The following is a 27,245-nucleotide window of genomic DNA, read 5'->3' on the forward strand; positions in this document are numbered from 1 at the left end:
CCGCACGTTTCAATTCCGTGGGGGAGTTTCTCTCCCCTGAACGTTTCCTAGCTTATTTCATTTCACGCCCCCTGTCCTCTACAGAGCAGTCGTCCCCCTCTTTTCAAATATTCCCTTCCGCACCTCCCTCACCCCACAGCCCAGTAACTCCCTGACCTGTCCAAAGTCACCTGGGGGACCCTGATCAGATGGAAAGGTGGCCTAGACATGTTCAGATCAGAACTAGTGGGAGTGAATAGGTTGCCTCTGGCTCAGGAGCAGCCTCTGGGTGGGCGGGGGAGGGAGGGAGGGAGGCAGCTGCTCCAGGTCAAAGCAAAACCATCTCAAGAGCGAGAGAGGAATATCCTCCGCCCGGTGCCCGGCTGTGACCCGCTGCCCTCGGCTGTCTCTCCCCTCCCTGCAGCGGCAGCGAGAGCCGGCCCGTATCCTGGCTGGCGGATCAGGCCTCTCAGCGCTACTACCAGACGAGTGGGCTGCTGCCGCACCTCACCCTTAAGAAGGAGGGGGCCCTCTTGGCTCCCCAGGACCTCATCGTGGACGTCTTGCAGAGCAACGAGGAGGTGAGCAGCCGTTTGTGGGGCTTCTGCCCGTGGGGAAGCAGGAAGGCCGCTGTGTCGGATCCCGGGAGCCAGCCAGGAAGCCGGGAGGATATTTGCATGGGTGGTGGGAGAGACTTCTGCTGTGGGACGGTCTGCAGCTGCAGGGCGCAGAGAGCGTGCTACCTGGCACTCTTGCCTAGTTACGAGCCAGGCAGGGTTTCTCTGCTGCGGGGATGCCGTCAGAGAACCACACAGGTGGTTCAAACTAAAGATGCCTCGAGGGTGGGTGAGGTGGGCAGTGTGGCGCTGTAAGAATTTTCCTGCTGTAAGAATTTTCCAAAAGGCGGGGGTTCTTGGGCGTGAAATCTGGCCTTTGGCAGCTGGGGATGCCTCAGGTGTCGTGACTCCTCCCCTTTAACTCTGTAGGTGGGGCTATGCAAATTCTCACCCTTCTCCAGAGAGCCAGTGGGGTTGTGGTTCAGAGCAGGTGCACTCTAATCTGGAGAACCGTGTTTGATTCCCCGCTCTGCCGCCTGAGCTGTGGAGACTTATCTGGTGAACCATCTTGTGCACTCCAACACATGCCAGCTGGGTGACCTTGGGCTAGTCACAGTTCTTCTGAGCTCTCTCAGTCCCACCCACCCCACAGGGTGTTTGTTGGGGGGGCGGGGAGGAGATTGTAAGCCCCTTTGAGTCTCCTTACAGGAGAGAAAGTGGGGGCATATAAATCCAAACTCTTCTTCTTCTTCTTCCTGGCCTGCCTCTGAGAGAAGCCCAGTATGCTGAAAGCTGTGACTGTTTTGGGACCCCAGCAGGCCGCACAAAGGCGGCAACAACAACAACAGAGCAAACTGGGGCAGGGGGAGATCAGGGACCACTCCGTGATGGAGCAGAGCTGGAGACGCTGGGCTGTGCTTTGGGCGCCCTCCTGAGGGTGTTGTGGAAGCCGGCCAGCAAGTCTCCAGCAGAGAGAAGGTCTGAAGCGCATCAGCTGGGTCTCGGAAGTCCCTGGGTGGGGGCAGAGGTCCCCCTCCCCCCCCCCCCCGCCCAGTGCCTGGCACCCTGTGATTGTTTATTTTATTTATTTATTTATTTATTTATTTATTTATTTATTTATTTATTTATTTATTTATTTATTTATTTATTTATTAGATTTTAAACCGCCCATCCCCGAAGGGCTCTGGGCGGCGAACAGCAGGCCTGCAATAACAATACATAATAACATTAAACACAGCAGGCTCAAAAACAACATTGTACACATAAAACAAAGGTGATTTAAAACAATTACAAATTTATAACCAATAAAACGCAGCAGCAGCAATAATATATGGCGCCCGATCCCAAGGCCGGGAAGGGACAGCACTGATTAGATAGTATATTATAGTATTTTATTGCTATCGCTGTTTTAATGGTTTTAGTAACTTAATTTATATTTTTGTGTTGTACACCGCCCAGAGCCCTTCGAGGATGGGGCGGTATAAAAGTCTAAGTAATAAATAAATAAAATAAATAAATATATCAGGCGTGCCAATGATGGCACGCAACGCAAGGGCATCCCACAGGGGGAATCTGTGGCTGGCCTCACCAAAGGCCCGGTGGAACAGAACTGTTTTACAGGCCCTGTGGAATTCACCAAGGTCCCACAGGGCCCACACATCTGATGGAAGTATGTTCCACCAGGCAGGGGCCAGGGCCGTAAAAGCCCTGGCCCGGGTAGAGGCCAGCCGCATCATGGAGGGGCTGGAGGCCACCAGTAAATTTGCCTCTGCCGACCGCAGAGGCCTACTTGGGACATATGGGGTGAGACGGTCACGAAGGTATGAGGGTCCCAAGCCGCGAAGGGCCTTAAAGGTCAACACCAACACCTAAAGGTCAACACCTGTTGCCGCCTCTGTGGCAGGTGCTGGCTGAGGTGCAGTCCTGGGACCTGCAGCCCCTTCCAGAGAGATACTGCAAGGCCTGTCGGAGTTTGTCTGTGGGTAAGTTCCAGCCCCCTCTTGGATGGGGCTTCTTTGGGGGGGGGGGCAAGCCAGCGGCTGGCCTGGTTTGGGACATGCAGGCCTTAAGGGGAGAGGGGATGGGGAGCGACCACCAGGGCAGGAGTCCACAGCCTTCCCCTGAGAGGCCGGTCCCCCGGGGAGTTGCCTGTGGGAGCCAGGAGGGCTCCTGCCCATTTCCAGGCGGGTTCTTCCTGTCCCGCTGACTGGCTGCTTGCGGGGCTGGGGGCGAGGGTGACGGGCCGTGTCTCTCGGGCTGCCCAGGAGAACATCCGCTGCTGCTGAAGATGCTGGAGCACCAGGAGTCCAGCCCCTCGTTCAGTGCCTCGGGCATCACCCTGCGCGGCCTCCACCTCGCCCCCCTCCTGAGGGCGCTCAAGAAACAGACCTCCATCCAACGCCTCTGCCTCTCTGGAACCGCCCTGGGGGACGACTCCGCAGCAGAGCTGCTGGCCAGCATCAGCACCATGCCCAGCCTCAAGACCCTGGACCTCTCGGCCAACCAGCTGGGCCCCAAAGGGCTGGATGAACTGGCACGGGGGCCCTCCGGCCCAGTCACCTTCCAGGTAGGGGGAGGGACCCCTCTTGCTGCTTCAGATATGGGGGGGGGGGCAGTTGTTAAGAACATAAGAACGAGCCTGCTGGGTCAGACCAGAGTCCATCTAGTCCAGCTCTCTGCTACTCGCAGTGGCCCACCAGGTGCCTTTGGGAGCTCACCTGCAGGATGTGAAAGCAAGGGCCTTCTGCGGCTGCTGCTGCTCCTGAGCACCTGGACTGTTAAGGCATTTGCAATCTCAGATCAAAGAGGATCAAGATTGGTAGCCATACATCGACTTCTCCTCCATAAATCTGTCCAAGCCCCTTTTAAAGCTATCCAGGTGAGTGGCCATCACCACCTCCTGTGGCAGCATATTCCTAACACCAATCACACGTTGCGTGAAGAAGTGTTTCCTTTGATTAGTCCTAATTCTTCCCCCCAGCATTTTCAATGGATGCCCCCTGGTTCTAGTATTGTGAGAAAGAGAAAAATTTCTCTCTGTCGACATTTTCTACCCCATGCATAATTGTATAGACTTCAATCATATCCCCCCTCAGCCGTCTCCTCTCCAAACTAAAGAGTCCCAAACTAAAGAGTTTTGTAACATGGTTTTACTGAATTCCCATCCCTCGTCTCCCGGCCTGCCTGCGATTTAGCCCTCCCTCTTGTTCCAGAACCTGGAAGAGCTGGACCTGAGCTTGAACCCGCTAGGAGATGGCAGCACCCAGGCCCTGGCCTCCCTGCTCCAGGCCTGCCCCCTCCTGAGCAAGCTGCACCTGCGAGCCTGCGGCTTCACCCCAGCCTTCCTGCAGCACCACCGGCCCCTGGTGGCCAACGCCCTGAGAGGTGAGGAGCAGCCTGGGCAAGCTCACCGCCTGTTTCTCCCCTTTCTCTTTATTGTGGGTGCTGCCCAGCCCAGGGTGTGGCTGCCCCTGCCCCACAGTCCTGCCTAAACTCTCCCATGCTTCCCCCACCTGGGCGGCTAACTGCTCCTTCCTCTCAGGGGCCGTGCACTTGAGGTGGCTGGCTGTGTCCCACAACGCCCTGGACTCCCCGGGTCTTGACCTGCTCCTCCAGTGCCTACCTAGCGCTGCGCTTACCCACCTGGACGCTGGCTGTGTGGTTGCATCAACAGGAAACCTGAAGCCACCGTGGGATGTGATGGTCAAGTACCTGGTGCAGGTATGGAGGAGGCAGGTGCCCGACAGAGAGAAAGGGATACCTGCAGAAGAGGCCAGGCTGTTCAGTCATTGTCTTCCAGCCTTTGAAAAGCTGGGGGAGGGGGCCACGTTCCTCACTGCGGACTGAGCTGGGGGTGCTGTTCAGACTCCCCCCGTCCCGAGGCTCGGGAGACTCGGGGCACCCCCCATCCTCACCAGCAACTCCCCTCTGAATCCAGCTGTTTCTCTGCGCAGGAGGGCTGTGCTGTTACCCACTTGACGTTTTCTGGGAATCGCCTGACGGACGAGGCTGTTGCAGAGCTGGCCAGGTATGTATGTATGTATGTATGTATGTATGTATGTATGTATGTATGTATGTATGTATGTATGTATGTATGTATGTATTTATTTATTTATTTATTTATTTATTTATTTATTTAAACTTTTATGCCATCCCCGAGGGGCTCTGGGCGGTGTACAACACAAATCTCAATACAAATACATATAGTTAAAACCTTTAAAAACAGCAGTAAGATAATAAGAGGCGTCCGAGAAACCCTGATTTTAAATCCTCCCCAAGAGGGAGGGAGCGGCGAGTCCCATTAGATCAGTGGTGGCGAACCTATGGCACGGGTGCCAGAGGTGGCACTTAGAGCCCTCTCTGTGGGCACACGCAAAGAGTCCCCCCCCCCCAATCTAGGCTGTCTTGGGCCGCTGGGCTCGTTTATAAGCATTAAACCTAAGACCTAGTTTTGGGAAAGCAGGGTAGGTAACCCTGTTAAGCACTGTTAAACCCTACTGATTTTCATGCGAAGAACTAAAGCGCGATCCTTTACCTGGGAGTAAGCTCGGTTGCTGGCAATGGGGCTTGCTTCAGAGCAAACCCTCCAAGGGTCGTGATTCACCCTTTGGAAGACTTGCATGGTTGCTTCAAAGCAAAGCCACCGACTACCACCAAGCTTACTCCCGAGTAATGCATACCTCGGAGCCAACTGTTTTTTCTAAACTAAAACCTCAGTATTCAGGTTAAATTGCCGTGTTGGCCCTTTGCGATAAATAAGTGGCTTTTGGGTTGCAATTTGGGCACTCGGTCACCATCACTGCATTAGATAGAAGGACCCAGATGTTAAGAGCTAAAAAGGGGGGGGGGCTAAAAAAGGTAGGGTGGGGGTGATGGGTGGGAGGTCTAGCAAATAAGCAACTGGCACCTGGGACTTAAACCTGGGGCCCACCTGTGCTCTTCGGTTCTGGAAGAGGCCCCAGCTACCAGATACATCCTTCTGGGCCGTGTGACCGGAGGGCAAATGGCTGTACGGGAAGGAAGACAGGCAGCAGTTCTCCGGAGCCGTCCGAGGGGCACTGTTCTCTTCCAGGGGGATCCTGGGCTCACACACAGGCCCCCTTGGTCTCTCCGTCCCCTTTAGAGGCAACTTCTAAAATGGAGCCTCCCATCCCCCCATAAGATTGGATTGCTCTTGTGGGAATATTGTGCTGCTGTTGGGAGAAACTGGGGGCTCTTGGAGACAACCCGCGGGGGCTCATCTGCTCTCGGAGAAAGAGGACAATTTTTCATGGGAAACACGTAGCCCCCCCTTCCCCAGAAGAGGGGCTCCAGGCTGCTGCTAAGACTTCCAGCAGCATAAAATTCCTGCATGTTAAAACCAAAAAGAGACACACATCCCACCCCAGTGTCTTAACCTACTGCATCTGTGTATGGTTCTCCAGTTGCACAGCGGCAGATAGGAAGGCACTCCAAAGGGTGACCACTACTGCACAGGGGATTATCAGCTGCCCTCTCCCCTCCTTGGAAGAACTCTGATTCCCGAAGCCTAAAGAAAGCCCAACATATTCCGAGAGACCCGTCTCATCCAGCACACTCTCTTTTTGAACTGTTACCATCCGGCAGACGATACAGGTCTATCAAAACTAGGACAAAGAGGCTTAGAGACAGCTTCTACTCTAGAGCTGTGGCTATGCTGAACTCCGCGGCTTCGTGTTGATGTGTTTGGGGCTGTGTAGGGATGGGTGGAGGAAGGGGAGAGTGAGGATGGGGTATGAGTCTGGAATTGTGTGCATCGAGGAATGCTGCTGTAAATTTTGTTGTGCGTGCACAATGACAATAAAATGCTTACGCTTATGCCCCGCCCCCCAGAGACAAGTTAAGTGTGAACTGCTGTCCTGCTTCTTTGCGCACAATGACATTGGATGATGAAGTCCTTTCCTCTCTGGGCGCTGTCACACTGGTCCTGGCAGCCTCTGCTGTCCACGATGGCTCATCTTGTCAGGTCAAGGAACTCTGCAGGGGCTGCTGTCACCGGTCCAGCTTAAGCACAGCCAATTCCTGCCCCCTTCTCCCACCCCCCACTGTCCTCTGCAGGGGCCTGCCCACTTGCCGTTCACTCGTCTCCCTGGATTTGTCGGCCAACCCGGATATCAGCATTGTGGGCCTCCGGACTCTCCTCACAGCCCTGGAAGAGCGGCAGAAGGGACTGCAGCTTCTCAGCTTGACCGGTGATTGGGGGCTTCTTGTATCCTCTTGTCTTCTTTTGTTGGGGGTGGGGAGAAGTAGAAACTCCCACACCATTCAGTACAGAAGAGCTGGATTATATCCCCCCCCCCCACCCCAATCTCTCCTGTAAGGAGACTCAAAGGGGCTTCACAATCTCCTTTCCCTCCCTCTTCACCACAACAAACACCACAACAACAGGAGCCACAGTGGCGTAGGAGGTTAAGAGCTCGTGTATCTAATCTGGAGGAACCGGGGTTGATTCCCCGCTCTGCCGCCTGAGCTGTGGAGGCTTATCTGGGGAATTCAGATTAGCCTGTGCACTCCCACACATGGCAGCTGGGTGACCTTGGGCTAGTCACAGCTTCTCAGAGCTCTCTCAGCCCCACCTACCTTACAGGGTGTTTGTTGTGAAGGGGGGAGGGCAAGGAGATTGTCAGCCCCTTTGAGTCTCCTGCAGGAGAGAAAGGGGGGATTTAAATCCAAACTCCTCCTCCTCTTCTTCTGTGAGGTAGGTGGGGCTGAGAGAGCTCAGAAGAACTGTGACTAGCCCCAGGTCACCCAGCTGGCATGTGTTGGGAGTGCACAAGCTAAGCTGGTTCACCAGATAAGCCTCCACAGCCCAAGTGGCAGATCAGGGAATCAAACCCGGTTCTTCAAATTAGAGTGTGCCTGCTCTTAACCATTGCATCCCCCTGGCTTGTTGGATCTAAATTTTGGGGAGGTTTAGCATATGGGTTGTAAGTGAGGCCTCTTTTCCCGCCTGGGGCTGACATGCCTTCTGCTTCCATTGCTCAGGCTGCTCCGTAAAAGGCCCCTTGGACTTTGCCACCTGGAACAAACTCTCTGCCAATGTCCGTCACCTGCAGCTCTGCACGCGCCACCTGAGCCCCAGCGATCAGCTGGATGTCGCAGAGCTGTGGCCGAGGCCACCGGGGGCTGTTCTCCGCACCGTCACCTGGCAGCACAAGCTCTTCTGCCAGTGCCTGGCGCCAGGCTCTCCCGCAACAGACTCAACAGCGCCCAGCGGCTCGCTCTGACCCTTTGCCAGGGATGGGCTATTCCTGCACTAGACGGAGCAGCCCCCTTCCTGGATTGCCCTGCAGCAGAGAGGCCGGTGGACTGTGCTGGGCCTCCTTCTTTGGAGCAGACTGCAGGAGCAGAGGGGTGGACCTCAGGAGAAAGATGAGGGATTGCTGCTGGGCTCGGAAGAGCAAGGACTCATGCAGGGCAACAACAGTCCACTCCCTCAAACCTTTGATCTTGTGGGTAAGGAGAAGAAGGACGGCCATTTTTCTGTGGCCCCTCCTCTTCCGCCAGTGCTCTTTTACATGTGCTTTGTTTTTATTCCTCGACTATTTATTGAATATCATGTCTTCAAGATCAGAACTCTGTGTGCTTTCATTTCTTCTCCTTTGCTGTGAGTCCAGTATGTCAAGGGAAGACTCGGATTGGGGGTGGGGGGGTGGGGGACAGTCCAAAGATATCAGCCTGTCACTGGGCTCAAACTCAGCAGGTTTGCTGTAGTCGTTGGGGGTGGGGGTGGCAAGCAGCAGTCTCTTTAGACCCGTGCTAGCAGGGGCTGATGGGAATTGTAGTCCATAACATCTGGAGTGCCAAATGTTCGCCACCATTCCTTTAGACCAATCTTGAGGGGCTGGAATGAAAACGGCCTGCAGTTACCATAGAAAGGGGATTTAATTCTTTCCAAAGCAGAAACAAAACTCAAAATAAATACAAGCACCGTACAGCCGTCAGCAGCTTCCCACCCACTCCGTGAGGGCTCTGGCTGCAGAAGGGAAAACACCCGCATCTTTGTTTCCCCCCTCCCCCCTCCAAGTTACGGCCAGGAAAATGAGAGCGCTGAAGGCTCAGCCGTGCCAGCAGCCAGGGAGAGAGAGAGAGAAGGCCTCTCTTCCCAAACCCACACCCTGCCATGGCTCCTGCCGCAGGCTGACCGTTATTTACACCAGAAAGAGAACCGGAGGGGCAAAGGAGACCTCCCCCCCTCCTCCCAGGCCCAGCCTCATCCTCAGGAATGCAGGAAGCGGTTGAAGGCGTTGTAGGCCGACTCCAGGTCAAAGAGCATCTGCCGCACTTGGGAATCATCCAGCTCGTCGGAGGCAGACATCCCGCTCAGCGTCTGCAGCCTGTGGGGAGGAGAAGAGCAGAGGGTGGGTTGGAACTTAGGAGGGAGACCACCAAGGAAGTCCAAGCAGATGCAGGCAATCGCAACCCCCCTTACCTTACAAACCCCAGGAGGGGTTGCCATGAGCCAGTTGTGACTTGTTGGCAGAAAAAACAAAACATAGAAGCAGGCCCCCTATCTGGATCCAAAAACACCCCTAACAAACGAGGCATCTTGCCCCCAACCCAAATTCCCAGGAGCCACAGAGGCCGAGCAGAGTCAGTGTTGGGAGCCGGAATCTTTACCATTGCTGGACTTTCTGGCGTCCCTCGAAGTCCTGGGGCAGGTGGCTCATGCGGTTCATGGTCTCCATCAGCTCCCGAAGGTCGGGCTGGATCTAAAGAGGATGGAAACCGACCGACTGGTAGACTTGGAGGAGGGTCCTCCCCTCGCTCACCTGCCACCCTCACCTGGCTTGCCCCATTTGAAGAGGTGGCACCTGCCCCTAGCCAAGCTAGGCCTGATGGGCCCTTTTTGGGGAGATGGACCAGTCAGCTTTCCCGCCTTGGAGTGTGTGTGTGGCGGGACACCCCCTTCGAGGGGCTTCTTTTCCCTCCCAGTCTGTCCCTGAAGCTGCCATTGCCAAAGCAGCTAGCCTGTTTGTTTGTCTTCAATTTCTATACCGCCCGATCCCCGAAGGGCTCCAACGTAATTAAAAAAACATTAGGCAAAAGCAAATCATACACAATACAATACATAGGCTCCATCCTATTAATCATCAATAAAACATCTTAAAAATTCATATAAAACAGCGGATAGCAATTAATAAACAAGAGGCGTCCAAAACCCAGATTAAAACCTACCCCAAGAAGGGGGACGGCGGGCCCCTCAATATGAGGGGGCTCTGATGTAACAGCGCCAGGGCAAAGAGCAGCGAGGGGGCACCATATCAGCGGCCAGACATTCCAAAGGCCTGGTGGAACAACACGGTCTTACAGGCCCTGCGGAACTCACCGAGGGCCCGCAGGGCCCGGACAGTTGGAGGAAGGGTGTTCCACCAGGCCGGGGCCAGTGCTGTAAAAGTCCTGGTCCGTGTGGAGGCCAGCCGCATCATTGAGGTGCCGGGGACCACCAGCAAATTGTATGGGGTAATGCGGTTCCCTTTGGCAGCACCAGTATACACGAGGGCAGAACTGCCCCCTTCATCTCCCTCACCTGGCAGAGAAGAGGGCAGCCACGTGGAGGGCAGGGGGAGGAGGGAGATGGCGTTTTCACACACAGCAGGACAGGCAAGGCCGGTTGCCCAGGCGTCAACCTTTGGCCAGGCCTTGGCTTCCCACCCTCCCAGAATTGTGGGCCATGCAGGGCAGATCCCTCCCCACCCCCAACCCCTGCTGCCCTTGTGTCTGTCTTGCCCCTGGAAACAGTCTCTTTCCCAGGGCACCCCCTCAAGCCAAAGGGACAGCTGACGCGTGCGCAAGCAGAGGTAGGCACAGGAGCTGCCACCCCAGAAAATTCCGCCTCCCTCACCTCATCCATGGCTCGGATTTCCAGGCGCAGCTTGTCCATCACTGTGATGAAGAGCTGGAGGAGGGAAGAGGCCCTTGCGTCAGTAGAAGCCCCGGTGCATCCTGGGCAGCCCCCAAGGCCCCCCACCCCAGCCACGCCCACCCACCGACACAATGTCTGCGATGCAGCGGTTCAGGTTGCCCTTGTCGTCCTTGATTGTGATCGGCCGGTCTTCCTTGATCCTCTCCATGGCCAGCGGGCAATCGAGCTGCAAGACACAGGCAAGCAAGTGGACGGCAGCCCTCCGGGGGCTGTTTCTAGCCAGACTGTCCCAGGGACACAGACGTCTCTGTGCCCATTAAGGGGGCCCTCGGTCATAAGAATGGGCAGAGTCCCCCCCGGCCAGCCCCGGCAAACTGCGGCTCACCCGAAACTTGCGGCAGAAGTCATCGATGGAGTTGATCTCCAGGCCTTGCACCTGCTTGAAGGCGGCCTTGTACTGGACCAAAAGGCGGGAGCAGGCGGCCGTGTACCTGAGGCAGGGAAGGGCGCCCCGTCAGAAAGGGAAGGGGGTAACAGGGCTGGCGGGGAACGAGGTTGAGGGTGCCTTCCTGCTGCAGTTTGGCCTGGCTGCCACTCGTGCCCGACCCCTGCGGCAAAGCCATTATGCCGCTCTGGCCAACAGCCACTTAGCCTCATGCACCTATGGACGGGTCTGCCTGCTGGCCCAGGGCTACGGAGGATGGCCCTCCCTGTTGCATGAGCCCCAAGACCCATTCAGACCAGCATTCAGTTTCCTGTGGAGGGGGCCTTGTAGGCTGCAGCCTCCCCCTCTACCACCTGGTTTTCTGATCACTGAGACTTTGTTCAGCTAGCACAGTGATGGCGAACCTATGGCACGGGTGCCAGAGGTGGCACTCGGAGCCCTCTCTGTGGGCATGTGCACAGAGTTCGTCATGTGGGGGGCGGAAAATCACCCCCCACCACCACACACACATCTAGGTGGGCCTGGGCCACTGAGCACGACGTGCGCGCACCACGGTGAGCAGGGAGGACTCGGCTGGCGGGCCTGGTGCCAGTGCTCCAGGTGGCTGCTGCCCAAGGGGGGGGGGTGCAGAGGAGGCAGAGATGCTAGAAAGGCACAGATCAGTGCGCGCGGGACTTGCTGGAGGCTAGAGTAGGCTGGCCCCTGCTCGAGCGGGTGGGGCAGAGGAAGAGGGAGCCAACCGGTTTTTTCTAAGTGAAAACCTCAGCATTCAGGTTAAATTGCTGGGTTGGCACTTTGCAATAAATAAGTGGGGTTTGGGTTGCAATTTGGGCACTCGGTCTCAAAAAGGCTTGCCATCACTGAGCTAGCAGCTCTCGGAGGGGGCCCCTTTTTATATTCACACGGAGTGGGCTAGGCCAGTACAGAAGCCCCACCCCCACCCCCCCATGCTTTTCTTGAGCTGCTATTCTAGCCCTCCTAACACCTTCACCCCTTTCCCCGGCTATCCTTAGGGTGCTGCCTCCAGAGGTGTCCACGGCCCCGGTTGCCACTCACTCGCTGGGGGTGACGCAGTCCTTGATGTAGGCCTTTTCCAGGGCCTGCATGGTCTTCACCACAGCAAACAGCTCGGCCATGTTGTCGTACCTGAAAGCAAGATGAAGCCCCCACCTTAAGAGCTGTTCCCAGCCTTTGAGATGTCGCAAGAAACAGTGAGGAATGGCAGTGGTGGTAAAGTGCTCTCAGCTCGCTGCTGGCTTATGGCACCCCTGCCTGGTTTTCAAGGGACAGTCCGGAGGTGTTTGCCAGCACCTGGCTCTTCCAGAAAATAAAACATGGAAAAGTACAGTAATGCAAACGATTAATTAAACATAAAAACTACTGGGCAGGAAGTGGCTCAGGTAGAGTCTTACTGTTCTCATAAAATAATTTTCCCACAGTTTAGCAGACTGACAGTATTTATTAACTACAGCAATAACGATTCACCCCAAGGCAGTGAAGGTGTTCTTAAACCTTTAAGGCCCTTTACGGCCTGGGGCCCTCACACCTATGGGACCGTCTCACCCTTTACGTCCCGAGTCGTGCCCTCTGCTCTGCGGAGGCGAATCTACTGGTGGTCCCCGGCCCCTCCATGGTGCAGCTGGCCTCCACATGGGCCAGGGCGTTTACTGCGCTGGCCCCTGCCTGGTGGAACGCCCTTCCTCCAGAAGTTAGGGCCCTGCAGGACCTTGGAGAGTTCTGCAGGGCCTGCAAAACGGTGCTGTTCCACCGGGCTTTTGAGGGGGCCAGCCGCTGAAACCGCCCCTCGTGTTGTCCTGCACACTGGCTATCTATCGGACCATCTGCCAATCCCCTCCCTTCCCAGGGTTTGATCACTGGGGTTGGGTGCCAGATTCTATTATTAATCAAATTATTTATTGAAAGCTACTACTGCTGCTGTAGTTTTAAGGCTTTGTATTTTAACCGGGGTTATTCGATTTATTTTATTGTATTGTTGTTTGTTGTGCATCGCCCTGAGCCCTTTGGGGGTAGGGCGGTTTACCAAATCGAATGAATGAATAAATGAATGAATGAATAAATAAATAAATAAATAAAAGCAACACACCCCAGTGTTGGCAGTCTACACAGAGCAAACTGAGAATTTAACCCTTTTAGAGCTGGTGACTTCAATTTAAGAACACAGTATGTTTCCGTCTGTAGACGTTTATGTTATGAGTAACTTCTAGTGTAAGGATGAACCTCCAGTTTTTTAGTCGCTTAATTTTATAATTTTTAATTAATTCAATTGTGTGCCAGACATAATCAACTTTTGAAACCTATGGGTTTAAGTTGCCTATTGGGAATTTTATAAGCTTTAGTTCATGCGTGAACACAAGCGATGATCTGTAAATATACTATCAAGAGAATTTTCCTTTGGAAATGGGATTATGGTTCATGTTTGATACAGTTAATAAATGTTGCTAGTCTGTTAGATAAGCCTTGGATTATCTAAGGGACCGTCTCTCCCTATATCGCCCTTCTAGGCCCCTCCATTCATCGGAGGCGGACCTACTGGTGATCCCTGGCCCCAAGGCGATCCGGCTGGCCTCTACAAGGGCCAGGGCCTTTACGGCTCTGGCCCCTACCTGGTTGAACAGGCTTCCAGGTGAGATCAGGGCCCTGCGGGACTTACAAAGTTTCCGCAGGGCCTGTAAAACAGACCTGTTCCACCAGGCGTTTGGCCAGTCGGGATGATGTCAACTGCCATAAAAAGAAAACATCTGGCCTCCCGTGGGTTCATAAAAAGGGGAATAGAATAGCTGGAGCCATCTATAGTTTAGTAATGTATGTATTTTAATTAAATTATACATACAATGTTTTAAACTTTTATTCTTGTTGGAAACCGCCCTGAGCCTTCAGGGAGGGCGGTATATAAATGTAACAAATAAATAAATAAATTTTTAATGAGAACAGTAAGACTCTTGACATCACCTGGGTCTGAGCAGCAACAGAGAACTTGCTTGGTGGGATCTTGTCCAAGCAGTTCTTTCTGAGTTTGGAAAAGGATCATTGGCCCACTGGGATCTCCACACAAGCATGGACAACCTTTGCACAAGTTACCTACTTTTCTCGTTCCCGTGCGTTCTTGTATAGCTTCACTTCCTGGAAGGGGGGAAAACGTAAAGCTGTAACGCCGAGCTCTTTGAACCTCAAAGATGCAGCAGTGCCTTGAATTCTCAGGCACCCTTCTATGTGGAAGTCCCTGCAGAGATGGGGCATCCCAGTGATCTGGAAAAATTACTGAAGGCCCCCACAACACGGCAAACGTCACTCAGGTGGGCACACCCCTCCCACCTATTAGGGGAGGAGCTATGGCCCATGCTGAAGCAGAATGCTACTTGCCTCGTACAGTTCCGGCTTATTGGCTGGGGCTGAAAGCAAAGAAAGAAGTCAGAGTGAGCCAAAAACTGACACCATGATCGTGAGAAAGACCCTGATGCCTACAGCAAAGCTGGGCTGAGAACTGCCCTTCCACACAGCCAACAGCTGCATCCTCCCGTCAGAACAAGAAACCCCAAGGGTTACCTAGAGACAGTAATCGGAAAACCCTCCATGGAGCACAAGGGGAGAGTGTAAAGCATAGAAACTCTGTAGCAACCACTACTCAAAAAATCTCCAGTATCAAAACAGCTCATGATAGAACTAAGTAATCCAAACAGAGGTGGGATCCAGCAGGTTCTCACAGGTTCCCGAGAGTAGGTTACTAATTGGGGTGCTGTGTGGTTTCCGGGCTGTATGGCCGTGTTCTAGCAGCATTCTCTCCTGACGTTTCGCCTGCATCTGTGGCTGGCATCTTCAGAGGATCTGAGGTTACTAATTATTTGTGTGTGCCGAGAGGGGATTACTAATTGGTGATTTTGCCACGTGATTTCTGCCTTAGTTACGCCCCTCCTCTCAGTAGTAGCGCGCAGAAATTGAAGCAGTCTAGCAGGAGGTGCACCGGTGTGTGTGGCAGCCTGCGCCTGCATGCATTCGTTTCCCGCCCAAGGACCAGTGCAGCGTCTGCGTCCTTGCCACAGCCCTGCCCAGGAATGCCCCGCCCCTGGAATGCCTGGCCACGCCCCCGTCGTGCCCCGCCCAGCCCCATTGGCGCTATGCCACAGTTTGAATCCCACCACCATGGGAACCTGTTACTAAAATTTTTGGATCCCACCACTGAATCCAAAGTACTTCTTACTTCATTGTCTACACATAACTGTTTGCCCATAAGCAGCACCAGAGGACTCACCTCCCATCCCTGGGTTGGCAGGGATTCCGTGGAACATGCTTCCTGATGCCTGCTGCTGGGATCCGGACGACCCTCCACACAGACACCCTGCCAGAGAAGCAACAGCTGTAACAACGGCCCAAAGCCCCAGCAGAGTGGGCTGCACCTCCAGTCAAGGCAACAGTTGCCCTCTTTTGCCTGGCACAGAAGCCCTCAGCTCGTGGCTGGGCCAAGGAGCTAACAGGTGTCTGTGCAAAACAGCACAACACAGAGCGGCACCATGAATCTGCAACACAAGTGGATGGGAATGAAGCATGGGGCAAAGCCAGCGTGGCTGGTGGCGCAGAAGAGCCACGAAGGAGAATGGCCCACACGAACTGGAAGAGAGTCAGAAGAGGGCAAGAAAAAGTCCTCAAAGGACAGGGTGAATGGGGACGTTTGGGAGAGGGGGCAGGGTGGAAGCTGGTTCAGCTCTCACAGAAGGGCAGACCCCAACTGATTATTAGGGGAAGCCCACTCCAGAATGGGGCTCATTTCGTTATTGCCTTCATTTACTTGCCCTTTTCTCCCCAGCGAAACCCCAAAGCTGCTTACATGGTTGTTCCCCCTGGCCCCTGCCTATCCTCACAACAGCCCTGTGCGTAGGAATGCCCAGTCTAGGCAAGGAAATTCCTGGAGATTTGGGGCCGGAGGACGGGGGGGGGGGGGGGGGGTTCAGCGGGGCGTATCACAGAGTCCAAACCAGCCGTGTTCTGCAGGGGGTGCAGATCTCCACCCTGGGGACCAGTTCCAACTCTGGGAGATCTCCAGACCACCCCTGGAAACTGGCAACCCCACGAAGACCGCGTGACCGGCTCGAGGCCACACGACCAGTTTCCAGAGGGTGGCCAGGTGGCCTTAAGCTGCACGCCCTCGGCCCGGCCTGCCTCGCAGGGCTGTTGAGAGGATGGTAGCCCCGAAACCCCGCACGGGCTGAGCGGGCCCCTTGAGGGCAGATGCGGTGCCCTCCCGCCCCCAACAGCCCTGCGAGGACGGACGGAGACGAGGGAGGGGCGGCACCCCCGCCCTTCCTTCCCGCCGCCCCCACGGACCTCACTCCACTCCGGCCGCCGAGAGCCTCTGCTCGCCTCCCCCCGCCTTCCTTCCTTCCTTCCGGGAAAATGGCGACGGGTCTTCCAGCGACGGCTCGGCTGATCGCTTAGCGATGCCTGGCGGCCCGCCTCGGCGCTCAATTAAGCGCCCCTTATGCCAGACGTACGCTTTGCTCTCCTGTCGCCCGACGGCGCATCATCCTCCGCCGTGGCCAATCCGAGGCCGCCGCTGGAGTCTGCGCGGAGCTGCTCCTGAAGCCAGAGCGGCGGGCTGCCCGGCGGGGGAGGGGAAAGGGATTGGCAAGCCACCCTGGGGCTCCTTATGGTACAGAAAAATGGGGTATAAATCCAAACTTTTGTTTTCTTCAACTCTTTCTAGAAAGGGAGCTGTGGGCCATTAGTCTGCGAGACCTGAGCAAAGCTGTTGACCACAGGAAGTCATTAACTGATAGGGTTGCCTTGAGTTGCAAGTGACCTAATGGCCTTTAACACAGATCAACTGCTGGGGCACCAAGTTTCAGGCTTCCTTGACTACAGCCCCCCCCCCACACACACACACACACTCGCTCCCCATCTGCTCATGTAACCCCCATGCTCAGAGTGGGCTGACCCAGTAAGGGGTGGAGACTCAAAGCAGCAAGAGGCTGCATCAGACCTCATGTAGTTTGGAGGAGACAAGGCTACCAGACTCGGACCTTGATTTCTATAAGCCCTGAACACCTTGTTCAGGTAACTTCAATGTTGTTGGGAACTAGTGGGAAGGTAGTTGTTTGTTTTTGCTATGTTGTAAATGTTGGAGTTTATTGTTTCAGGGTTTTTTATGTTGTAATGGGTGAGAGCTCTCCTGGAAACCTTCATCATGTTGAATCCTGTTCATCAAGCCCTGGGAGTCTTCAGGAGCCAACCCACTTGCAGGAAGAATTGGACTTGGCAATATCAGAAGACTGTAACTAGAAGGACTTGAAATGCAACCTGAACAGGACCTTGAAGTGTGATGTTAAATGTTGATGTTTGACATTATATGTTAAGATATAACGTTATATATAAGAATGAGCCATTGCTTATATATAAGATATAACGTTATATATAAGAATAAGCCATTGCTTATATATAAGGTGTAACGTTATATGACGTTATATGTTAAGATATGTTAAGAAAGTAAACCATTTTGTTTTTAAAATTTGTTATTGCAAACTCATTCCAAGTTCTGCCCCACAGAACCCACAGATAGAGGTTACACTCACATCTTTTGACATTCAAAGTTCTGTGAAGCTCAGAGGGCTACTTGTGATTTAGGAGGGGCTAATTAACCTCTGCCTGACCTAGATACCGGTAGTCCCAGTCTTGCTTGATCTCCTTGGGTCTCAGAAGCCAAGTAGGGTTGGGCCCAGTCAGTGCTTGGGACGAGGGACCACCAAGCAATATCAGGGCTGCTCTGAAGAGGCAGGCAGCGGCAAACTAGGAGAGAAAGCGGGGTAAAACTCCAAGCTCTTCTTCATAAATAAGAAGTGCTTCAGGCATTTAACAGTTTATATAATGTTCTTCACACACATCTACTGTATTATGGCTACCAATCTTGATCCTCCTTGATCTGAGATTGCAAATGCCTTAACAGACCAGGTGCTCGGGAGCAACAGCCGCAGAAGGCCATTGCTTTCACCTCCTGCATGTGAGCTCCCAAAGGCACCTTGTGGGCCACTGCGAGTAGCAGAGTGCTGGACTAGATGCACTCTGGTCTGATCCAGCTGGCTTGTTCTTATGTTCTATGACTCTAGCAAGTTGTTTCCACTTACCCAGGAGCAAGGCTACAAATAGCTGTTTGAAATATACAAAACCCATTCACAAAGTTCCTTTCCAGCCTCAACAGCACGGACTTTTTGTTGGTGGCGGCTGATCACTCCCACAATATAGCTGAGTCATAATTAGTTTGATTTCCTGGGCCACAAGGACCAAAAAGTTTTATAAGTTGTGGTCTTTGCCATTTCTGCAGACATGCTGTATTCCCAGCCCACACTCAGGATTGTTAGTGCATGCCCCCCCCCCACCCTTCCAAGGTCTCACTGTGTGTGTCACAGCTGCAGCAGGAATTGGCACACTGTGCACAGTGGTGGGATCCAAAATTTTAATAACAGGTTCCCATGGTGGTGGGATTCAAACTGTGGCGTAGCGCCAATGGGGCTGGGCGGGGTACAACAGGGGCGTGGCCGGGCATTCCGGGGCGGGGCATTCCTGGGCGGGGCTGTGGCAAGGACGCAGCCGCTGCGCCGGTCCTTGGGCGGGAAACAAATGCACGCAGGCGCAGGCTGCCACGCACACCGGTGCACCTCCTGCTAGACTGCTTCAAGTTCTACGCGCTGCTGCTGAGAGGAGGGGCGTAACTAAGGCAAAAATCACGTGGCAAAATCACCAATGAGTAACCCCCTCTCGGCACACACAGATAATTAGTAACCTGCTCTCGGGAACCTGTGAGAACCTGCTGGATCCCACCTCTGACTGTGCACCAAATGCAGCAGAAGTTTGCCATACGCTGGTACTGAAGGCAGCTGTCTAAAAGACCTAAGGACGAAGATACAGCCTTTGAAAAGCCACACATTCGACGGTAGTCTGGTCTGGACACCAGCGCAGTTTTCCGAGACTAGAGTGCCAGGCTAGAGTGTCTCCAGAGACCTCCATATCTTCATGCAGTTTTCTGCCTCGGGTGTCTAAAAGGAGGTGTTTCAAGAGTTGTCTACCTCTTAGGTAGGTTACTGTACTTTGTGAAATCTAAGGAAGGAACTGGTGTTTCCTCACAGCGGATGTTATCCAGCGGCCCGCACTAAAAGCCTCACAGAAAAAGGAGGTACACACTATTTGGTTTATTTTTATTGCTTACAAATGGATTGCACAGTGTTCTTACATGTAGTCAAATTACAGAGAGTGCAGAATATATATAAGCATCAGTAAAATAGACATCTTAAGTCATTCGCTGACTTTCCCCCGTGTTAGACTTTAAAATACAATTGCTTTCAAAAGTTATACATTCTTTTAAACCGATCAGCTGAAATACCCAGGTACAAAGCTGGAATACAAACAAGCACCAGCAAGACTCCCAGTGACAAAAACACTCAAAAATGGAATCACAGTGGTCACAGGAAACAGGCCGAGTGCATGCCCCTCCACTCCAGCACATACGCGCACACACTCCCACACAAACACACTGTCACAGTTTCATTCGAAGGAACCATTCTGAAGTTAGCGACACGACTGTCCTCACCAACAGTCTGGCTACCCTTGCGTCAGGGTACCGCACAGAGCACTTCGATTTCCAACGACTAGATGAGGCACAGTGGAATGAACATTTTGAACCTTGCACGGCAGCTCCGGCAGTTCCAGTGCCCGTACAGGGCCCCCTCCACAACTTATGTGATGACTAAGACAATCACCCCTGGTAACAGACAAGTCCACTGTGTGTGCAACACCACAGCAGAATATTCAGCTATGACTTCAAAGCAAATGGGACACCGATGGGCTGCGCCTGTTGCATGCAGAGTGGGGAGATGGCTGTATGTGAGCAATGGTGGCAGCACCGTCCACGGAGGCACAAGTGCAAAGCAGAGAGCATTCTCCGGCTTTTGTTTCTGAGGTCTTTGTACAAAAGCGGTGACACCGAAAGCGATGCGAATGGCCTCCTTTCTATGCGCAGCAAGCTCAGGTTCGCTTGTGTCTTTAAATAAAAAAAGCTACTCGGACGACACTGGTCAGGCACAAAGACATCTTACCTTCCCCAAACAAAAAGTGGAAGCCAAAAAGGGTGCCCGAGGGGGGGAGGTGCTGAGCAGGGTGGGATGTGGAGCAGCGGCAGCAGCAATCACAGGGGGCTGCGGCGCGAAAGAGGCCGTTTCATCATCCACTGGAAGCCGCTGTGATTGCGCTGTCAAACTGAAAAGAAGGGGAGGGGAGGTTACTGGCCTGCGCGTGGAAGGCGCGTCACAAGGCAGCAGCGCAAGCAGCTCGTTCCACAGCAGACAATGCTCACGTGAGCCGGCACGCCACGTCCTTTTCCCAAATGCAGTGTTTTCAAAGAGTTTTGCCCACCGACGAGCCCACCCCCGTCTCCCCCCACCCCTTGCCCCTTTCAGCAACTAAACTCTGACTTGGGTACGTGATGAAAATACATTTGCAAAGCTGAGCACGCACCAAGGAAGCCAGCCGGTGCTGAATGCCACACCAAACCGATTCAAGGGAGATTGTGGAGCAGTGTCGGAAGAGCCCCCGGTGGGGTTTCCCCACCTCCTTTGCCCCGCAGCCCTGAAACGAGGCGGCCAGCACTGGGAGTGGCATGCGTGACCGTAGCCGGAACCGTGAATCCTAGGAGGTCAGGATTCCCCTGGCATGAGTGCGAACGAGCAGCAAGTCAGACCGTCGCCTGCCAACGGCTTTTGTTTGCCAGCTGCCTCCGTGCTTTTCCAACCTCACCGACAACATTTCATCCTTGGGTCAGAAAGAGCACAATGTGTGGACTGACCGACTCCCATCAGAAGGAAACGTGGCAGTGAAACGGAAGCAAGTGCAAGTCTGAGGCCTTTTGCCAGGAGGGGGACAGAAATGGAAATCATAACCTCCTGCAGGCTTTTCCCCCACTGTTCTACAGAGGAGTGTCATAGAATAACCAGCTTCTCTTGTCCACTTTCTCAGAGAATTAGTAAAAAAAACCTATTTTCCGTTTTAAAAGGTTATCCCCCTCTTGCTATACTAATTATAGAAGTCTGTGCAGTGCTTCTGTATCCTAAAAGTGGCATAGCAAAAATACAATTTTTTTCCTCCAAAAAGCAGGGCATCTGTAAACTAGGTGCTTCCGGACATTCATAAAAATTGCCAAGTTTGTGCTCGCGGCCAGGCATTTCCTAGCCAAAACAAAGCATCCCATAAACCCGCCAGCAGTGTGTCTAGTTAAGTCCAGACTGACTCCTAGGATTGGAGAGAATCAAATGCTTGCTCCTTGCCTGACTTTGAGTGTCGTGGACTCACAAAAACCAATTAAGGCTGCAAAACGGTGGAGAGGAAACGAGCCAGTGGAGCATTTTGCACAGTAATGCTACTTCAGTGGAAGGAAACAACCAGGCCACTGACATCTGATCTAAAAAGCGTCCCACCCCTGAAAGAAAGCATTTTGGCAAACGAATGTTTCTTTACACTGAGCTGAGAAGAAAATTAGTGGTGATATCTGCTGATGACAAACTTCAAGAGTGGCCAAGGTGAGCTAGACTCCTCTACGATTCAGGCACAATCCCAGCCCCGCTGTGCTACGTCCGAGGCCATTTCCAAAAACTCTATTAAGATTTAAGAAAAGAAATGGTGACAAGAGTTCCAAACTCCTCTCGGGCTTTACACAATGTGTTCTAATGCCAAAAAAAACGCCCAGCAGAGGCCAGAAGACATTTAATACACACAAAGATCTGGAAACTTCATCTCATAGACCGGAACGGATTGGTAGTGGGTGTGTCCAGCGGTGATGGTGAGCGTCCCCGAGGGGCTAGGAGGGGGGCTGCAAGAGAGGAACCAAAGCGGGTTAACATTCCACAGCACGTGGCTCTTTCTCGCCACTGAGGCTCCCACGGCGTGAGAGGCAACAGCTGTCTCTTTCTGCCCTGCTGCGGCGCACCCGGGACTGACTACTTCCTGAGATCAGATCAAAAACTGCTTCTGCCAGATTCTTTCCTGGCCTCCTGACATTTCATTCTGCAATTTCCCGTTTTGCCTCTCTAGCCAGCTGATGCTCACAGCAGCTTATTATTATTATTATTATTATTATTTATTATATTTATAAGCCGTAGCCACTCCCGAAGAATCAGGGCGAACAAATAAATAGATAGAGAGCACAAATAAAAATCAAATTTTTTAAATAGTTATTAAATATGGCTCTATATGTTAAAATCGACCCCATTAAAATGCAGCATCTATCAAAATTACCGGAGTAAGTCACTAAGTAGTCCCCTAAGAAAGGGGAGAAGAGGGAGGAGCGGCAGGGTCCTGAATTTTAGAAAGGGCCCGGGGGGGGGGGGGGCATCAGCGGCAGACTCTCAAAGGCCCGGTGGAACAGATCTGTCTTGCAGACCCCTCGCGAAATTCATTAAGATCCATGGGGGTGGCGTAGCTGGAGGAAGAAGCGTCCCTGGGCAGGGGCCAAGAGCTGTAAGAGCTCTGGCGGGGTGGAGGCTCCAGCCGCATCATTGAGGGGCCGAAAGTCACCAGTAAATTTGCCTCTGCTGAGCACAGAGGCCCGATTTGGAGGAACATATGGGGCAAAGGCGGTCCCGTAGATGCGAAAGTCCCAGGCAGCATAAGGCAGCAAAGGTCAAGAACCAACACCTTGGCGATTGAATTCAATGCGGTAACCAGTGCAGGCTGACACAGCACAGGCGAGATGGTGGTCTCTGGCGGCACCTCCTGTGAGCAAGCGTGCCGCCGCATTCTGGACCAATTTTAATTTCCGAATTACAAGCCACGCAGCTGCAGGGACCGTGGCCCAGCGGAAGAGCCGCTGCTTTGTATGCCGAAGGTCCTGGAGTTGACAAGACCAGGCAGCAAGTGGGAGAAAAAACCTTTCCCTACCCGAAGACCCAGACAGCTGCTGCACTTGAAGTCCGGGTGCGGGAGTAAGACTAATTCCTGATGGCCCAGTGAAAAGCCTGGCTCGAAGCACAAGGCAGATCTAAGTGTGACTCCAAAGCGCCTGTCTGCACCAATTCGTCATAACAATCCGTGGCCGAAGATAATAAGGTGGCAACAAGGGAACAGCCCCAGAGGACCTTCAGAAGTCAGGGTTTTGGGTTCTGGAGCCTTACGCTAGTCCGACCCAGTTCTGGTTTTACTTGGGTGGCGAGGGAACCAGCCCACATCTTCTGGTGCTGAGGGGTCACAGGTATTTTTATTTATTTATTTTATTTATTATTTAGATTTGTATACCGCCCTATCCCCGAGGGGCTCCGGGCGGTGTACAACAAAACTAATACAAAACAAGTTCGGGAGCAAAACTATACAATTAAAACAACAGCCACCCATAGAAGCTCCATCGTTAAAATATGCTAAATTTCATCAAAAACAGCGGTAATACCATAATAGAAAGCGCCCGGTAAACCCGTTTCCTTAAAACCCTCCCCTAGACTCCTCTACGATTCAGGCACAATCCCAGCCCCGCTGTGCTACGTCCGAGGCCATTTCCAAAAACTCTATTAAGATTTAAGAAAAGAAATGGTGACAAGAGTTCCAAACTCCTCTCGGGCTTTACACAATGTGTTCTAATGCCAAAAAAAACGCCCAGCAGAGGCCAGAAGACATTTAATACACACAAAGATCTGGAAACTTCATCTCATAGACCGGAACGGATTGGTAGTGGGTGTGGGAGCGGCCGGACTCCTCCATAGGAGGGTAATCTAGATGTAATCGAGTAGGGGCGCCATACTCAGCGGCTGGTTGCTCCAAAGGTACACGGAGGATGAGCCCCCAAAATCCACTCTGTTCAGAAGTGCTTCTGAGACTTCAGACTGGCCACACAAGTAGCAGGCCACAGAACAATGCTCCCCACCCACTGCACTTGGCAGAGCTGCTGCAAATAACTGCAGCATTGAGAGGGAGCTCAGGAGGAGTTCCCCTCTCCCCATCCTGCAAAACCTCTGGGCATATCTCCTTACCGAATGGTGAGCTCCAGTATCTGGGCCAGCCGGTCATGAAGGAGGGAGGCCTGCAAGGAGAAAGGACACCGCTGAAAATATTGAGGTCGCCACATCTCAAAAAGGATATCGAAGAGATAGAAAAAGTGCAGAGAAGGGCAACGAGGATGATTGAGGGACTGGAGCACCTTCCCTATGAGGAGCGGCTGCAGCGTTTGGGACTCTTTAGTTTGGAGAGGAGACGTCTGAGGGGGGATAGGATTGAAGTCTATAAAATGATGCATGGGGTAGAAAATGTTGACAGAGAGAAATTTTTCTCTCTTTCTCACAATACATACATTGAAAATGCTGGGGGGAAGAATTAGGACTAATAAAAGGAAACACTTCTTCACACAACGTGTGATTGGTGTTTGGAATACGCTGCCACAGGAGGTGGTGATGGCCACTCACCTGGATAGCTTTAAAAGGGGCTTGGGCAGATTTATGGAGGAGAAGTCGATCTATGGCTACCAATCTTGATCCTCCTTGATCTGAGATTGCAAATGCCTTAGCAGACCAGGTGCTCGGGAGCAACAGCCGCAGCAGAAGGCCCTTGCTTTCACCTCCTGCACGTGAGCTCCCAAAGGCACCTGGTGGCCACTGCGAGTAGCAGAGAGCTGGACTAGATGGACTCTGGTCTGATCCAGCTGGCTTGTTCTTAGGTTCTTATGCACACAGGAGTCTCCCCCTCAGTCTGCCTTGCCTGTGCCCACAGAGGCACATCATTGGTGGCTCTTTCCAGGGGAAAGGCAAGGCTTGTGCTGTGCGACCTTTGCCCTCTTGTGAACAGAGGAGCTCAGGGCAAAAGACTGAGTGTTGCCCCTGACATTCTGTAGGGACTAGGCTGCTTCAGCAGGGGGCCACCGGAAGGGCTTGTTTAAGAGCCCTCTCCCATTGCCAAGGCCACGACCCTGCTCAGCTGTACGAAGAGGAAGAAGAAGAAGAGTTTGGATTTATATCCCCCTTTCTCTCAAGGTGGCTTATAACCTCCTTTCCCTTCCCCCCCACAACAAAAACCCTGTGAGGGGTGAGAGAGCTTCGAAGAACTGTGACTAGCCTAAGGTCACCCAGCTGGTGTGTGTTGGAGTGCACCAGCTAATCTAGTTCACCACATAAGCCTCGACAGCTTTAAAAGGGGCTTGGACAGATTTATGGAGGAGAAGTCGATTTATGGCTACCAATCTTGATCCTCTTTGATCTGAGATTGCAAATGCCTTAACAGACCAGGTGATCGGGAGCAACAGCTGCAGAAGGCCATTGCTTTCACATCCTACATGTGAGCTCCCAAAGGCACCTGGTGGGCCACTGCGAGTAGCAGAGAGCTGGACTAGATGGACTCTGGTCTGATCCAGCTGGCTTGTTCTTAGGTTCTTATGACAGCTCAAGTGGCAGAGTAGGGAATCAAACCCGGTTCTCCAGATTAGAGTGCACCTGCTCTTAACCACTACGCCACGCTGGCTCTCTGAAGCATGTATCGCTGCGTGGAGGAAGCAGCCAACGCTGGCAGGCAGCCAAGGCACTTTCCAAAGTAGCCTCTCACATGGCCCAGGAGCCAGGTTGTCTTGACCAACCCACAGGAGAGATGGCTCCAGGAGGACTGTGGCCAGGCCCCACCAATCCCCACCCCCGCCCAGTCTCAAAGCCCCACAGTAGAAAAAGGCCAACCCCTGTAACGGGCTTGAGGTGGAAATTCTCTGGAACCGAGCACTCTAACCCACTGCCCGAAAAGTGCACTATGCTCTAAGCCAGTGATGGTGAACCTTTTCGAGGCCAAGTGCCCAAATTGCAACCCAAAACCCACTTATTTATCACGAAGTGCCAACACGGCAATTTAACCTGAACACTGAGGTTTTAGTTAAGAAAAAATGGTTAGCTCCAAGGCGTGCGTTACTCAGGAGTAAGCTTGGTGGCTTTGCTTTGTAGTCAGTGGCTTTGCTTTGAAGCAACCGTGCAACTCTTCCAACGGGTGTATCACAACCCTAGGAAGGTTTACTCAGAGAAGCAAGCCCTATTGCGGTTTGTTTCTTACTCCCCAGGTAAAGGGTCATGCGCTTTAGTTCTTTGCATGAAAATCAGTGGGGTTTAACTTAGTAGCTTAACAGGGTTACTCTTAAGCACTGCTTCTCCAAAATTAGGACTCTAGGTTTAATGCTAATAATCAAGCTTCCAGCGGAGGCCCAGGCCAGCCCTAGATGTGTGTAGGAGGGGACTCTGTTTGTGCTGCTGCCCACAGAGAGGGCTCTTGAGTGCCACCTCTGGCACCCGTGCCATAGGTTCGCCATCACTGCGCTAGGCTCTTGGATCTTGATTTTCATTATTTGACTCTTGCAGCCAAGACACCCTGCTCCCCGACTACATTATTAATCCCATGCGAGCGTGGAATTATGGCAGCATATCTTCGTCTGCTGATTAATCCCACCCAGAGGAGAGCCTTGGCTACTGCAAGATGTAATGTGCTGCCATCAGCTCTCCTGGAGGGAAGATTTAAGAATATAGAACGTTCTAAAAGGGTTTGTTCTTGTGATCTGGTTACAGTTGAAACACTTGACCATTCTCTGTTTGTATGCCCTAAATATGGTCAGATACGCATGAAGTATATGAATTCTATTTTCTTGCAATGTTCTCAGTGGCAAGAGTGTTACAAGATACCCAACCTCCTGAACAGCTCTGATGTGCTCTTTTGCGAGACTGTTGCAAATTTTATACTGGAAATTAGTAATTTTAACTGTGTTTTTTTAATCTTGTTTTACTTCTAAATTTTGTCCTGTTTTGCATGCCAATAAACGCTTGTTGTTGTTGTGGATAGGACTCGCCATAATGATGGTTTGGTCACATGTTCTCAGCCTAACCTACTTCACGGGCTTGTTGTGAGGATAAGCTTGGATTCTATGGTTCCTACTGAAAGAGATGGATTGGTGGTGGGAGGAATTATGGCGAGCTGGAGAGAATGCACAGACCAGCTCCTGCTTCTGATTCCAAACGACCAAAACATGTCTTCCTCTAGTGCATGATGCTGCTCTGGAACTCACAGCCACCAGGTTCAGTGCTTTCAAGAAGAGTTCACCGAGACAAGTTTGATTATTTGTTTTGGGGTACTAATGAGGGCATCTCTTAGAGGGGCTTTCAGGAAAGCAGGCAGTCATTCTCATCAGCCAAACAAGGGAGATGACAAGAGGAGGAGGAGGAGGAGTTTGGATTTATATCCCCCCTTTCTCTCCTGCAGGGGACTCAAAGGGGCTGACAATCTCCTTGCCCTTCCCCCCTCACAACAAACACCCTGGGAGGTAGGTGGGGCTGAGAGAGCTCCGAGAAGCTGTGACTAGCCCAAGGTCACCCAGCTGGCGTGTGTGGGAGTG

The 27,245-nt window shown here is 52.8% G+C and overlaps 2 protein-coding genes and 1 long non-coding RNA gene across 4 annotated transcripts in view; 1 reads left to right on the forward strand and 2 right to left on the reverse strand.

The window, feature by feature from the left end:
* The window catches only part of TONSL (tonsoku like, DNA repair protein), a 44,550-nt gene extending 36,421 nt beyond the window's left edge, over window positions 1–8,129 (forward strand). Inside the window, exons 19-26 of the mRNA XM_048482587.1 lie at window positions 404–560; window positions 2,440–2,518; window positions 2,801–3,102; window positions 3,749–3,920; window positions 4,078–4,256; window positions 4,490–4,563; window positions 6,612–6,745; window positions 7,539–8,129. Coding sequence (XP_048338544.1) covers window positions 404–560; window positions 2,440–2,518; window positions 2,801–3,102; window positions 3,749–3,920; window positions 4,078–4,256; window positions 4,490–4,563; window positions 6,612–6,745; window positions 7,539–7,780 — 1,339 coding nt within the window. The 3' untranslated portion in view covers window positions 7,781–8,129. The remainder of the gene's footprint in view (window positions 1–403; window positions 561–2,439; window positions 2,519–2,800; window positions 3,103–3,748; window positions 3,921–4,077; window positions 4,257–4,489; window positions 4,564–6,611; window positions 6,746–7,538) is intronic.
* A 290-nt stretch (window positions 8,130–8,419) lies between these two features.
* On the reverse strand, window positions 8,420–16,347 carry VPS28 (VPS28 subunit of ESCRT-I). Of its 2 annotated transcripts, none has more exons than XM_048482588.1 (10): window positions 16,202–16,347; window positions 15,132–15,218; window positions 14,246–14,274; window positions 13,968–14,005; window positions 11,921–12,010; window positions 10,805–10,910; window positions 10,544–10,645; window positions 10,399–10,452; window positions 9,174–9,265; window positions 8,420–8,890 (listed from the first exon to the last, which is right to left on the reverse strand). In XM_048482588.1, the coding sequence occupies exons 2-10, from the start codon at window positions 15,166–15,168 to the stop codon at window positions 8,773–8,775; spliced, it is 666 nt and encodes a 221-aa protein (XP_048338545.1). In that variant the 5' UTR covers window positions 15,169–15,218; window positions 16,202–16,347; the 3' UTR covers window positions 8,420–8,772. The 2 variants fall into 2 exon arrangements, with proteins under 2 accessions (XP_048338545.1, XP_048338546.1); XM_048482589.1 differs by having other exon boundaries at window positions 16,207–16,308.
* A 2,694-nt stretch (window positions 16,348–19,041) lies between these two features.
* On the reverse strand, window positions 19,042–23,923 carry LOC125425091. Its single transcript, XR_007243319.1, has 2 exons — window positions 23,872–23,923; window positions 19,042–21,725 (listed from the first exon to the last, which is right to left on the reverse strand). It is a non-coding gene; the product is annotated as an uncharacterized LOC125425091 (long non-coding RNA).
* Window positions 23,924–27,245: the final 3,322 nt, after the last annotated feature.

The sequence above is a fragment of the Sphaerodactylus townsendi genome, unplaced genomic scaffold (genome assembly GCF_021028975.2).
Source record: "Sphaerodactylus townsendi isolate TG3544 unplaced genomic scaffold, MPM_Stown_v2.3 scaffold_19, whole genome shotgun sequence".
Classification (NCBI taxonomy): domain Eukaryota; kingdom Metazoa; phylum Chordata; class Lepidosauria; order Squamata; family Sphaerodactylidae; genus Sphaerodactylus; species Sphaerodactylus townsendi.